Source organism: Dendrobium catenatum, unplaced genomic scaffold (assembly GCF_001605985.2).
Source record: "Dendrobium catenatum unplaced genomic scaffold, ASM160598v2 fragScaff_scaffold_716, whole genome shotgun sequence".
NCBI classification, from domain to species: Eukaryota; Viridiplantae; Streptophyta; class Magnoliopsida; order Asparagales; family Orchidaceae; genus Dendrobium; species Dendrobium catenatum.
Genome location: NW_021319178.1, coordinates 20,957,070 through 20,972,204, shown reverse-complemented (window position 1 = coordinate 20,972,204; position 15,135 = coordinate 20,957,070). Strand labels below are relative to the sequence as shown.

General features: G+C 36.3%; 1 protein-coding gene across 1 annotated transcript in view; it reads right to left on the bottom strand.

Annotated features, from left to right (window-relative positions):
• Window positions 1–9,176, bottom strand: part of LOC110105173 (E3 ubiquitin-protein ligase UPL2) — a 52,803-nt gene extending 43,627 nt beyond the window's left edge. Inside the window, exons 1-2 of the mRNA XM_020834563.2 lie at window positions 9,003–9,176; window positions 8,713–8,854 (exon numbers count right to left, since the gene is read on the bottom strand). Of these exons, the coding sequence (XP_020690222.1) occupies window positions 8,713–8,808 (96 nt within the window). The 5' untranslated portion in view covers window positions 8,809–8,854; window positions 9,003–9,176. The remainder of the gene's footprint in view (window positions 1–8,712; window positions 8,855–9,002) is intronic.
• Window positions 9,177–15,135: the final 5,959 nt, after the last annotated feature.

Below are 15,135 nucleotides of genomic sequence, written 5' to 3'. Positions count from 1 at the left end.
TCCCCCATACCGCCAGACTCCATTGGCCCCCAAGCCGCCAGCCTCCTATCAAGACCAGCAGCCAGCTACCATCCCGCTGCCCCCTCTTCCCCCAAGCCCAGCCCGTCAGCCCCTCTTGGCTCCACTTTGAATTTCGAACTCCAAAGGGAATTCATTGCCTTCCTAAAATAAACTCAAGTTATTTAGGAAAGTTTTCAACTTGGATTTCAATCAAATATGGGATTCAAATACTTTCTAAATGCTTGAACTTAAATTAGGAAACCTTCCCCTATGAATAAAATCTGAAATAAATTTCAATTTTGAATTCAAATTACTAATTAACCTTGGGGCCCACCTATTAAAACCAAAACCCTCTCTCCTCCTCTCTATATGGCCGCAGCCCCCCCCCCCCCCATCCCCCCCCCTCTCTCTCCTATTTAATTTATAGCATCCATTTAATCCTCCCTAATCTTCTCCTAAAACGCGGCCGGCCCTCCTTATTGGATTAATTTTGAATTTCAAAATTATTCCTTCCCTCTCATTTAGAAAAATCAGAATTAACTTCAGATTTTGAAGATTCCCCCTCACCTAATTCACAACCTAGGCCAACCCACCCCTTTCCTTCTCTTTTCCCCCTACTTAACCCAAGCCACCGCCCACCTTCCCCTCCTCCACACCCGCTCACCGCCAACCAAATCCTCCGAACCACGACACACCAAGCATTTCCATGATCATGTATGGCGGATCTAGAAGTTGATCACGGATTTGCGTTCAATTCTCAAGGGGAGATTGACGTCATTCAATCACCTTTCTTCGACCTTGGATTTAGATCCGAAAGCACTGTCGAGGAATATGTCGATCGTATTCTCATCCATTTAGCGGACGTTATTGACGAGCAAAGGCCTACTGGAGAGTGGAAGATCACCGGACGACCACTCGTTCCTCCAACTCATTCCCCGGTGACTAGCCCCATCGGCATAGCGTCTTCTAGTGGTGTCCCTAAGTTTGCTTGCAACATTCTCCTACTAAAGAACTATTGTCTTGAGTGTGAGTGAGGGACCTCCAGGTGGTGAACGATCTAAATATTAAACTGTGGACTCTTGTTAATTTTTCCATAAGCTTTATTTGTTTATGGGGCTGTTCTTTTGCAAGTATCCTAATAATCTCCATAGTAAGTGATTGCCATTACTTAATCCTCTTACTGATTATTCTAAAGTCTAACATGAAGAAGCATTAGTTTAAATTTAGCAATGCAAGATTCATACTTTAATTAATTTCCGTAACGCAATTCTTGTTTGCAACTTTATTTCACATCAGACCTCAAGTGAGGAGGAGGACACCTTCATTGGTTTGTATTGCGCAACAATACCCAATACAAACAAATGAAAATATGTCGCTCATTAAGCACTTGAGGGGACCAAGTCCCCGCCTGTGGAATCTGTTGAAGTCTTCTTCCTCTTCCTAGGGGAGGTGGCTAAAGGCCCAAGTTGGAGGAGCTCTATGTCCAAGCGAGACTTGGACACTCTTGGTTGTTGCATGTGAAAGTTCACGATCCTATTAGAAGTTTCTTCCATTTGTTGTAACTTCTCGGTCGAGAATTGGATAGGAGGCTCGACTTGTTGACGAGTGTCTTGGTCTTTTAGAGCCTTCGGTTTGCCTTTCCTTCTCTGGGTGACTAGGTTCCAATCTCCAAGGGAGGATTCATCCTTGTCCTCACAAACAAGGGGCTCTTCAACAGCTTTATGCTTTGGCTCAAGAGGAGGGGTGCTTGGGGGAAGTTCACAGGTGTGGATTGCACCTTAGCTGACGGCGACAGCTGCTTTGGGGGAGATTGGGGGCCTCGGGTTGGAGCCTTGGATAGGCAAGCCCCATTGGCATGGCCAATGAAGCCACAATCGAAGAAAAAGTTTGTAAGCCCTTCATATTCAACTCTTTGAGAAAATAGTCCATGGAGCCCATTGATCCAAACCCCTAATTGAAACTTTTGAGAGAGATCAATTCTAACACAAATTCTTGCATAGGATGATCTTCCCCATGTACTCGTGTGTGAGTCCATCCACAGAGGTTCCCCAAGCATATTGGCAAGCCGAGTGATGTTGTTCGTATCCCAGTACATAAGGGGGAACTGTGGAAACCGTATCCAAATAGGGGAGTGAAGTCCATAAAGAGAGCTAGGAGAGGAGGTGGGAGACCACTTGTCCATTCCGATGATGTTCCCTGCTATGATCCACGGCCCACTCATGAGCATTGCAACCCTTGCCTCTACGCTTTGAAAAAACACATATAAACGAGTTTGGAGCTGTAGTAATGATGTCAAATTCCCCAAAGTGATACCACCTACGCTTGAGCTCACCAAGAAGGAAGGGAAATGAGGCCCTTCGTCCCATGATCTTAGCCACTAAAGCACGATCCAATTTGGCAATGTTATCGTGGACGAATGCCACTTCCGCCTCCATGGACATCCCATCCTTGGCTAAGAAGATTTCACTTGGCATTTTATCCAGCTTGACGAATTAGACCTTGTTCCAAGTGAAAGGGTCGGACTGCACTCCAATAGGCTGCAACGATAGTGCTTGCGTGGGCTAGCAGATTTTTGGCACTCAGCGGCACTTACAAAAACATTTGGAGGGCGTGCTCCTGTAGCAAACTGTTGAATGGGGAAGGGATCATAGGGCTGTTTACACCTGCAGCTGGGAGAATTCTCCACAAACAAAGCATTGTAACTCCCACAAGCAACAACAAGGAAATTCAGTGGTGAGGAGGCCAACTCCCGACACGGAACGGCTTGGGACGGACGACCAACCTAGGCGGGAGCCACCTGGTCCGAGCTGGGCCCTTCTGCTTGCGGGACGGAGCATTCGGGAGGAGGGGCGGGGTGTTTAGTCGACCCCATGGAATCATCAAGAAATCATCATCTGAGCTCTTACCTGATTCCTGCATAGTGTCCGACAAGTTGGTCTTCCCTAGAGGCTAAAGTTGTTGGAAGGAAATGTGGGGCTCCGTCGCGTGCTAGTCATCCTCCATTTCAGTATTAGAGTCGGAGTCGCCAGCAAACTCCATCTCGTCTTCTGAGTTGTCTGTTTCACCTCTCAATCTGCATTCACTTGATGTTACTGAAGCAAGCAAAAGGCTGGACTTGTCGGGCTGATCAGTCGCATCTTGTTGTGTGATTCCAGGAGGCTGTTCGGGCTGAGCATTCGCACCTTGCGAGCGAGAGGAAGCACTAGACGGGGTCTTGATGCTACCATCCGGCCGGTTATCATAGTTGGTCGGACCTTGCGGGCTCGGCTGATGCACCGGCTTGCTGCCCTCCTCCTTACACCACCCCCCCCTGATGATGGCTTGGGCTTTCGCTACGACCTCATTCCAAGAGTCCCAAGTTATTGTGTCCCGAACCTTAGGAGAAGGTTGGGAGCTGCTCTCCGGCTTAAGCACCGGAGTGTGCTTAGAAGTCGTTGTCACCGCCTCATCGTCGGGGTCGATCTGATGCCAGTAGTTGTAATGTTGCCAATTTTCCTTCATGCCGCCGCCTCTACCACCATTTGGAGGAGGTGACCTAATGCCACCCCTCTAGCCATCCTAGAGCCTCTCTCTAAAAACACTCTAGTGAGAGAAAAGGTGAGAGGAAATTGATTCATGCAATTGATAATTGCTCTAAAATTTTTACATGTACCTTAAACTCTTTTTGGAGAACATATCTATTAGACACCTTGTGTGACACATTACATAGATTTGATTTTACCTCCTAGGAAGTCCTCGTGTTGCACCCGTTTTTTAACCAGCCTTCTCTTTAAAAGATACAAAAAAATAATTTGGAGATTGGAGAGGATGCGGATTGCATTTTTGAACTTCTTTATCGAGTCATAGAGGAGATTGGAGAGCATTTGATGGTATAAATTATTACAGATAACACTAATGTTTATAGGACATCTAGAAATAAGTTAATGGAGAAGAAAAACGTATATATTAGACACCTTGTGTGGCACACTACATAGATTTGATTTTACCTCCTGGGAAATATTCGTGTTGCACCCATTTTTTAACCAGACTTCTCTTTAAAAATTTAAAAACAAAAAATAATAAATTAATTAATTAATTAATTAAAAAAAAAATTAGAGAAACTTGACAACTTGCCTCTATGCAAGCAAGCATTGACCAAAGCAAAGAAGAAAAGCAAATTCATGTAGAATCATTTGTGGATTTTGGTTGATGAGAAAATTTTCAAAAAAAAAAAACTCATAAAACCTACTACAACAAACATATTTGTTAAATCAATTTGATTCTACAAAGCACGTTGAAAGCATGGTAACCTTTGCAGAACAACACAGTCATTGGCCATGTTTTAATAATGGTTAATGAAGAGAAAATGCCATATATACACTTCATTTACAATGTAATAGACAATGCTAAAGAGATGATAGCCCTAAAATAAGGAAGTAATGAGTCTAGCTACAAGGAGATTTGGCATATTACTGATGAGAATTGGGTGATTCAGCTCCATCATTATTTGCATACCGTAAGATATCACCATAAACATCAATTTCAATATGCTAAAACAAGACAACCAATCTTGATATCAAGTAGCTTTTATACCATTGTCTGAATAGGTTGATACCTGACTCAATTGAGAGGGTAAAGGCTAATATGCAACTTGTACTATTAAAAAAATGATTATTTGGTACATTAGCAAAATATTCTCCGAGTAATTTTTTAGTATTTGTTATTTGAAATAAGGAATGATTCTCCCAATTTTAATTTTGTGTGTTTTTTTTTCAAATATAGTTGGTGGATTCAATTTAGCTACAACAATTTGTTGTAAAAATATTGGGACTTACTTGTTTATCGTCAAGATGAAAGATATTTAAGTAAACATAATAAAGTTCCTATGAAAAGATGAATTTGTTTGGCTATCTTAAGAAAGAACTCTTTGGTTTACATCATATACAAAAAGAAATTAAATAATAGAAATTAAAAAAAATGCTTTAAAGGATGAGAAATAACCTCCTTTTTAATGAAGTGTCATTGGATGATGAATGTTTTATGGATGATGATAATGAAGTATCACAATTCGATTTGCAGTAAATATAAATGTTGATTTCTTCAATGGGGATAAAAGCAAGACAAATATGTCTAACACAAGCCAATTAGAAATAAAAAGAAAATGTATCTATTAAAATATAGTTATTTAAAATTGTAACCATCAACATAGTCTTTATTTTAAACTTTAATTTATATTTATAATTTCTTATTAATTATTAATAATTAAGAAAGATGAAGATGAAATAGAGTGTTAGAATATTGACACAACTAAGGATGGGGAAAGGATAAGCAATTCATTATGACAATGATTCCAATGAAGACCCACTAAGTTTTGAGGACTTGTGAATTTAAAATTATAGTATTGGTCACTCGTTATTTGTGATGTTCTTACATTGATGTTGGACAATAGGAGTAGAAGAGAGAAATTTATTGTGTTAAACTTATTTTGAATTGTTATGTCATTAGTTCTCCATTCTTACTTCGATACCTTATCTTACTTTGATGTGTGTTTCTTACTATATGATTTGATGATAAGATGTAAATAAATCACTTGATACTTGTTTACTTTGTTACTTCTTATTATTTTAGAATGTAAATGTTTTACTTCTAATTTCATACTTTAATGTATGTACAATACTTCTTTATGCAATTTATTAATTATAAGAGGCAATTTATTGTTTACGGCAATTTATTGAGGCGAGGCGTAAGCCTCATGGTAAAAAAAATCTCAATATTTAATTGTGTAATTTTAAACCTAAATAAAAACAACTAGCCCGCACACATGATACAAATGATAGCCTGCTTGCAGAACAATTCATGCAAAGCCTACTATTTTAGCACAAAAAGGTTGAATTCAGGTAATTCAAGCATATTCGTTAACTAGAATTCATTTGGCTTCCATAGCAACTAAATTAGGTTCAAATTAATCTGCTAAATTAAATTAAATGGCTTTTATTATTTTGGACATTGAATGTCAATTCATATTTTTAGAATGAACCTTGTTTCGAGCTCCAGTAAACAAGACAAAAAAAAGCCCCAAAAAATGCCCCTTGATATTCTCAACCATTCAAGGTTCTACAATAAATTTTACGCAAGATAGATCGTAACAACAAAAAGATAACACAAAATATTGTTCCTCGCAATAATAAATCTATTCAATCAACCTCATATATAAACACACGATAATTCAATCTTCTATTTCAAAATTTATGAGAGCAAGTAGAGTTCCAAACCATTCAAACAACCACTTCTAGACTTACACTCAATAAAGATATCGATTATATGATCTCCATACCTTAAGATTGTGATAATCTATCGTCGATCGTAATTAGACTAATTCAATAGTCCTCACTGATCCCAAAAGCATTTCATTACAACTTTCAGTGGAGATGGGCACATCCTTTAATCTTCCAAATAATTTAATCCCATCACTTAAGATCCCATTAATCCAATTTAAAGACACATATTGCCGAACTCCGAAACCATTTCATTGGATAAATTACCAAAAACAATCAAAGGAATAAGAAAACTCTCTAAGATACTTCATCAATATAAGGCAGCCTCCAAAACACAAATATACTATTAACAAACTTCAAAAAAGCATGATTATATAAGGTATGCATTATAACCTAAAACTGAAGGAAATTAACCTGTATAACAACCATTCTAAGGTTATTCTTTTTTTTTATTCCTCCTATCTTTAGTTTATGAATGGATTTGGAAGTGAACACATATGCATACCTCATAAATATAAGAATAGTTCACACAGTGATTTGCACATTAAAAAACTCAAAATAAACGGGGAAAAATTAAAATGTCATGAATTTGACATGAATTTACCCACCACTACTTCCGAATCAGCCAACTAAGTGCAACTCATTCTATTCATGAATTTGAAGATGTTATGTTACAATGAAAGGCATGAAATAACAGCTTAAGGCACAAATTTATGACACTCCCAAATAAACTTCCAAGAACTAAATCTTTTTGCACCTTTTAAAATATAAGAATTAAGTAGGACGCCAAGTATACACAAATTTCCAACAATTACCCAACATGAGGAAGTAGGATCACTTTCACAAAACTACAAACATCTCAACTCATTTACGTAAAGAACATTGCATCAAAAAGTTTCACATTAAGGTCAATGATTACAAGGTCTGCTTAGTCTACAAGAATAAAGTCAAAGTGATATACTGAAGATTAAATTTTCAAGAATATTGATTTCACTCATGAACCTATCAACAAATATCATCATTACAAGAATGCACTCAAAAATTCAATAATTAGTCAAACTATGTCTGCAATAAGGAGAACAATTAGCCATACAAGCTAACTACCTCCCAAAGGAATATGAAATCTAACCATCCTCAACTTCGTTAGGTAGTTAATAGCTAGTTTTATTGTACTCTATCATCGCAATGGCAGCTTCAAGGCTCCTAAAGAGATATAAAACCAATTTGTAAGCACATGGGTCCTAATTGCTATTTTGTTTTACCTAATCTTCTCCAACCATGGGTGAATTCAATATGGAGGCATAGGGGCAGGCACATACCCCTACTAGCTCAAGTATGTTCCACAAAGTTACCCAATCAGGTCACATGGCTCATCCTTCATTCTCTTTATTTCATGACTAGGAATGAAAAGTTTGGCAAAAACCAAGATTTAAAAAGTCAAAGTGTAGAAAGACTAATCATTCATGTTCAGACATCAAAGTTTTACAAGAATCATGAGATGAGTTATCTACAATTTAACATCAATGTTGTGTCGGGTACTTGGCGAGGTCATTGACTTCTCCTCTCATTCTCACTTTTTTGTTTGCTTCACAATAGACCCTTTCTTTCCTTAAATCTCAACAACTGAGGCCTCTCCTAAAAAGCCTATTAATGTAGTTTTGAAACTGACCTCTAATGCTTTCACTCCAACATTTGGACCAAATTGTAAAATAAAACACCAAATAACTTTTTTTTAATTATGCCTAACTCATGTTAGCCATTTATTTTGTAGTGATTAGTTAAAAAAATCATGAGATTGATTACTTTAAAGCTTAATTTAAGTATGAAATGACAAAATTTTATTAAGAATAGAGGTAGGATAGTACGCTAACTTTTTACAATGCCCCGCTGAAAAAAATTTCAAGATTCGCCAGAGCTAGAGAGCAACTGTTGTAAAGGCAGAACATATCCCCTCAACCCTAATGCTGCGCTCTTATACCAATCAGAACAATGGTAACTGCAGCACAACAAAATGCTACATGCCTTTTTAGCCAATGGCACACAAAACTTCAGCAAATACACCATGTACTAGAAAAGTTGAATCCTTTAAAAAGGTAAAAACAAGGTCTTAAGATGTCAAGGGGTGCGAGGTAATATTTATACTAACAAAAAACCTAAGTTCTATGAGAAGACACTGTATTCGTATAAAGCTGCGTGAAGTCCCACAATTGCATGCATAAGCTAGACCAACATGCACAGGACAAATGATTGTTCTATAATCAAAAGGAAAAGCAAGGAACAACCATCGCTGATATCTCGCCAGATCTCCAAATCCGTTTTAACATGGTAAATGAACAACACAGAAAATTTCAGCTAAAATGAACAACACAGAAAATTTCAGCTAAATGGCAATGCCTAGGACTGTAACTTAAAGACTGACGCAAAATAAAATAAAGGGAAAAAATATTAGTGTACTCACCGGCTCAGACTCCAATTTGAGCGCAGGGGAGACCGGCCGCCCCGCAGATAAGATCTGCTGGAGACGTAGCGGGAAGTTTGACCTCAGGCCCGCCATCCCAGCGCCGCCTTCCAACTTTTTACTGTTCTCTTCTCAAGAAAACCTAGAGAAACCAAACGATGATAAGCAACAAAAGATCGTCATTAAAAAGGGCAAAAAAAATAACGATCGAAATCGAAAAAAAAATATTGATACGGGGTGAAAAAGGTTAAAGATCAATAACTTTGAGAACAGGGTGGAGAATCGATTACCTGCCTATCGAGGAGACTGAGAGCAGAAGCCGAGCAGCGGCGATGAGAGGAAAAAATAACATCCGAGTGAGAAGGGAGGAAGACTAGAAGACGAGAAGAAAGGTAAAGGGAAAAGACCGATGGCTGCCCAAGAAGGGCAGGGTGTTACTTATTGGAGCCGAGAGGGGGAATAGGTCGGCAAACTCAGCGTATGCAAGTCGGTAGATACCGGGTTAGAGGGAACATTTGTGACCCTTGTTAAGCCCGCAACTTTTGTTATGCTTGATCGGTTTAGGCATCTAGGGTTAGGGTTGGGAGTCCATAGTTAAAAAGTGGTTTAAACTTTAAATATATAACATTTTAAATTATTATTGATACATCGTCAAAAAATCATCTTGATCGGGTATGAATCTCGAAGCAAAAATCAAATAGAAAGCTTTAAAAATTAAATCGGAAACCATATAAACTCTAATTTTAGCAAACTTATGATTGAACTGAACGTCTCGAAAATATGAACCCAACGACACCAAATTCGACTCAATCTGAGCTCAAATGGGAACAAATCAAAGTTTTGAAGCTATTGGAGTAATTGAACCACAATTTAGATTACCAAACGGTTTCCAAACATGACGTGCTTATTGTCGAATCGAGTGTCTCAACGAGACAAATCCAACGAGCCAAAATCACAAAATTCCGACATTACTGAGACATTCAAATGTCCATCAAGCGATCCACGATCAAGGGATTCAACATCGATCATCCATCCAAGCCACTCCCCATATATCCTTGATCTTATTCATATTTATGGGACATGTTACTCTAGAAAATCTATCAATAGACCCCTAGTCCCTCTTGAAATGGGGCTCCAAGCAAGAGAGCAAGAGAGAGATCGGATATCGCTCTTGCCTCCTCGCTCCTTGACCACCACCTGGAGTTCTATTGGACCACCACTTGAGGCCCTGAGCTCCACCGGACAACCACATGAGGCCCTCAGCTCCACCGGACCACCACTTGAGGCCCTGAGTTCCATCGGACCGCCACTAGAGGCCCGGAGTTCCGCCGAACCACCACCTGAGGCCCAGACTTCTACGGAACTACCACCTAAGCCCCAGACTTCTACCGAACCACCATCTGGAGCCTGGACTTCTGCCGAACCACCACCTGACGTCCAGACTTCCACCATACCATCACCTGAGGCCAGGACTTCTGTCGGACCACCACCTGAGGCCCAGACTTCTGTTGGGCCAACCCCTGACGCCCAGAGTACTACCATACTACTATAGTCTTTCGGACCCCTATCGCATACCAACTATGGTCTTTCCGACCTCTATCGCCTACTACAGTCCTTCCGACCTCCATCACCATACAATGGTCTTTTATGAACCCATTTTCCTACCAACTATAGCTTTTCGGAACCCTACCGACTAAGGTCCTTATGACCTCCGTCGTATACTACGGCCCTTCCGACCTACATCGCCAGACAACGGCCTTTTTAACCCCGGTCTCCTACCAATTATGGTCTTTCAGACCCATGTCTCCTGCCAACTATGGTTCTTCTTACCTCCATCGCCTACTACAGTCCTTCCGACCAACATCGCCAGACAACGATCTTTCTAACCCCGGTCTCATGCCTACTACGATCTTTCTAACCTCTATCCTATCAACTATGATCATGTCGACCAAACAAATATGTTTATGTTGATTATTGTAACTCCCACCATGTAATGCGCTTTGTATAATGTACATTTATGACATCAAGTTAAGGCCTTCTCCCAAAGAAGGGCCTCATTTGTAATTGACTAGAAATACTAGTTGTTTCATTCAAACTGGGTCAGGCCCCGTGGTTTTTCCCCCTTTTAGGGGTTTCCACTTAAAAACTCTGGTGTCTCTTATGAATGATACACTCTCTCTCTTATCTATGTGCGTATTGAATTTTCTTACAATGCTAAGACGCTAAACTTCATATTTCTCTATTTTCGCGAATACTCCATGACGCAATAATTATATTTATATATTAACTATTAAAATTTTATTATTCATTCAACAAGTCAAGTCATATTGATATCTCTCCTATTTAAAATCTCAAAATCTTAAAAAGGCAAAGATGTGGAAAACGGGATAAGATATGGCCAAGGACTATTTGGTTGCCAAAAAAATTAAAGAATTGTATTTTGAATACAGTGTATAGTAAATGCAGTATTGTTGCGGGCTATAATATTTGAGGCGGTAAAATAAGAGAATTTTCCATTTTAACATTATAATAATATTTAGCACACAAATATAGAACTTACAAATACCATGCTGTTTTTACATGAAAAATCCTAAAAAAAAGAAAGACAAATCACGGAGACGCACCTAGTTGAAACGATTCCAGTATTGTTTGAACATGTTACAAATATTGACCTGTCTCTAAACTTGAGGATGATAAAAATACAGTAGTCCATGAAGTGGGTTGAACTTCGTGTGAATGTTCGTGAGCTTAAAATAATGACGGTTGGGCAAAAGTCCAACAGTTCTAGAATGGAAGTTTGACGATTATTGGGCAGAAGTAGATGTAATACTTGTTTGCGACGGATCCATTAACCTAAACATAACAATATCATTATAAAATACAACATATAACATCCACTTTTTTTCTTTTTCTTTTTTCTTTTTTTTTGGGAAGAGTAGAGGGTATTAACAAAAAATGAAAGTATTAATAGACAAATACAAGTGAATAAAATAGAGATCATGTATACCAAAACATTATGCAAGAAATCATTCTTATCAAATTGAGCTCTTCTTCTAGAGTGATTTTTTCCTTTTCATTTATCTTCAAAGAGAATAAAATCATTACCATCTTCTATAACTATCTAATTATGTAATATACAACAAGCAAGAATAATGTCAAATTGAAATTGTAAAGGAAAGTAAGGTTTACACTTAATATATGTCTGACACTAAAGAGATCATTTATACCAATATATTGTACAAAAAACAAATACATGTATAAAAGTGGATAAACAAAATATCATTTATACAAAAAATTATACAAAAAATTATTCTTAGCAAAAAGAAATATACAATGTTGTTTAACACACAAAAGTCAAAGGAGGAACTTCCACAAAAAAGTTATTAATAACCATCATTTTGCATGTGATTTCATATGGCATGTGCAATTTCATCTCTTTTATACAACCATTCTCATGAGTCATCTACAGTCGATTTAACTCTCCTTCTATAATGGATTTTCCTTGCCCATTCATCCTAAAAAAGAATTAATCATCACTGCGTTTTGTGACTATCCAGTTATGTAATATGCTATAACTAAGAACAAAGTAAACTTGAGTTTATAAAAGAAAATAAGGTTTACACTTTATGATTGTAAAATGGTTCTTTAAAGGGCCAAAGGCATGCTCAATGGTTGTGCATAATGAGAAGCGTCAACAATTAAAAAGTTCCTTATAATTTGTAAGTCAAATAGAACTAAACTCCTTCAAGTGGTGCCTTATTGCATAATGTGGATCTATAAAATCTTTTTGGGAGGAGTAACCACCATTAGATACGTGATATTTACCTGTGATGTTTACTATAATTTTTCCTATTGAAAAATATTATACATAATTAAGGAAGTCAATATGAGAGTTAACCATTATATATATCTTGTGGAACATGTAAACCATTTGGTCTTTCTAATGCATTTTTAAGGAGTATTGCATCACGAGCTGAACCCTCCCAACTAGTAAGAACAAATGTGATCTTCAAATTAAAGTCAACTAATGCTAACATTGTTTATTTTGGGTACGATCAATTTTCTTCCTTTAAATGCGAATCCATTATTCTTATGTACCATAGCTTTGATGTGTATTCCATCTATAGCACCAACACAATCCTATTTTTTGTATAAAGTATAGTAAAAATACCACCACAAAATATGAAACTTCACACATGTGAAAAGATTATAACTATAAAAAAGGCATGAACATGTTACTCAATTGAATCTTATATGGAGTTTGGAGAAGTAGATGATTAATAAATTCATGGTGTAACTTCCCTACAACATATAATGTAGCTCTACTAACAGTTTCCCAAGAGTGTTAAAAGTTAAATTGAGTGACTCAATTATGAACATTATGTCTGAGTGCATGCAATAACATAGAAACTTGTTTTTCCATTCACACATTCAATGTATCTACCAACAATCTTCTTTTGCACATTAAGTCACATATATAATTTAAAGAAGGGCTCTCTCCTCATTCATACCATGTCAAACAATCATAATCACATCCGTAATATAACCAAGAAAGGTATGTTTGTCATTGTATATTCCATTCATGATTATACTTTTTTGCTTTATCAGGTTATCTCATGCAGTAATAGGAATATAATACTTAATGCACCAACAATCATTTTATGAACATCAAAATGATTTTGAGTTCCATCTACTCCCGCAACATCTCAATAGTCATCCAAATTGGATGATCTATCTTCATTGCCTTGCAATCATTCATACATATTTGTAGCTACAAACAATAAATTCTAAGTTAGCATGTAGATTTAACACAATCATCTACCAAAAGTAACATTACTTTAAGCTAACAACGGAGCTAAACCAGCGAATAGGACAAATAGCTAAACAAACTATAAATACAACTAAGAAGAAAACAACTTGTTATGATTCTTGCTTGATTCATCCATTAACATAGTGAACAAAATGGATCAATACAATAATTTGACCTCTTTTTAATAATTCAAATGGAATTAAAATTGCCTTTTGATAATATAATAAATTTGAATGAAATGATAAAACACCATGGAAGAAAAAATGAATCTTTCTTTCAAAAGTGAATGAAATAACATTTGATTCCTCATATAAGGATTTCAACATCATCTTCTTGAACTATAAAGAATTTCACTCTTGATAGCTTTCTTGCATTGAAAACTTCCTATGCTCAACTGAATATTTATTTTAGTCAATGGTGACCTACTCGGCACTTTAAGCACCAGAAGAATATAGCAAAGTGCCCAAATTCATCACTGATTAACATTTTAGTAGGCAGCAGACTTAATAGAATGAATGACCATGCATCTTAATATAAACCTTTTTACTTTTATTAATGAACATCTCATGAGTACTCATATGATAAGTTCAGAACTGCCTCACCACGAACTACATGTACATGAAGCTACGAAATTGTAAAATCCTGAGGTTACTAAAACATCATTGAAGGATGCTTCCAATTTCTAGTCTAAATTTTGCAAGAGAGATGAGAGCATGGCTTTTGCTGGAGCTGAAGTGTCATACCCCAAAATCTAAAGTAAATAATTTCATTTATATTCCCTTACTCATTATCTTTTCATTAACAATCAATACTCATTCATTTACAATCAAATCAATTTGACATACATATTTGATTATTTACATCAAAGAAAATAAATAAACGACAAAAAAATATAAATTTATTACTAATGTCAATTTTTGCATTCTCCTATAAGATTTAAAACTCACAAACATATATACAATAGTCACCATGGGATACAAAAGAACTTACGTAAAATAAAAAAAATTGAACATATAACTAAAATAGCATTTTTGTCTAGCCTGATACTGCAAGCTCTTTACCTTTACTTGAAATCATATAAAAACTACAAAATAAGCTTATAAAGGTCATAATGTAATCAAAATTTACCATTGCCTTTAATGTAAGCTAAAATATTCAATCTGCTTTCTCTAGTTTTAATCAATATCTATCATCAATTAATATGTATAATATAATACCATTAAAATTAAGAATAAAATAAATATGATTAGTAAAGTCTAAGAATAACTATCAAACTATAAGAAAAATATTTATAAAAAGGATTATCAATTAATAGGTCATGTTAGTTTGTTATGATATATTGTATTAGTATCAATGCATATTCTATCAATAAAACTTAGTTTTAATCAATATCTATCATCAATTAATATGTATAATATAATACCATTAAAATTAAGAATAAAATAAATATGATTAGTAAAGTCTAAGAATAACTATCAAACTATAAGAAAAATATTTATAAAAAGGATTATCAATTAATAGGTCATGTTAGTTTGTTATGATATATTGTATTAGTATCAATGCATATTCTATCAATAAAACTTTAGTTATATATATATATATATATATATATA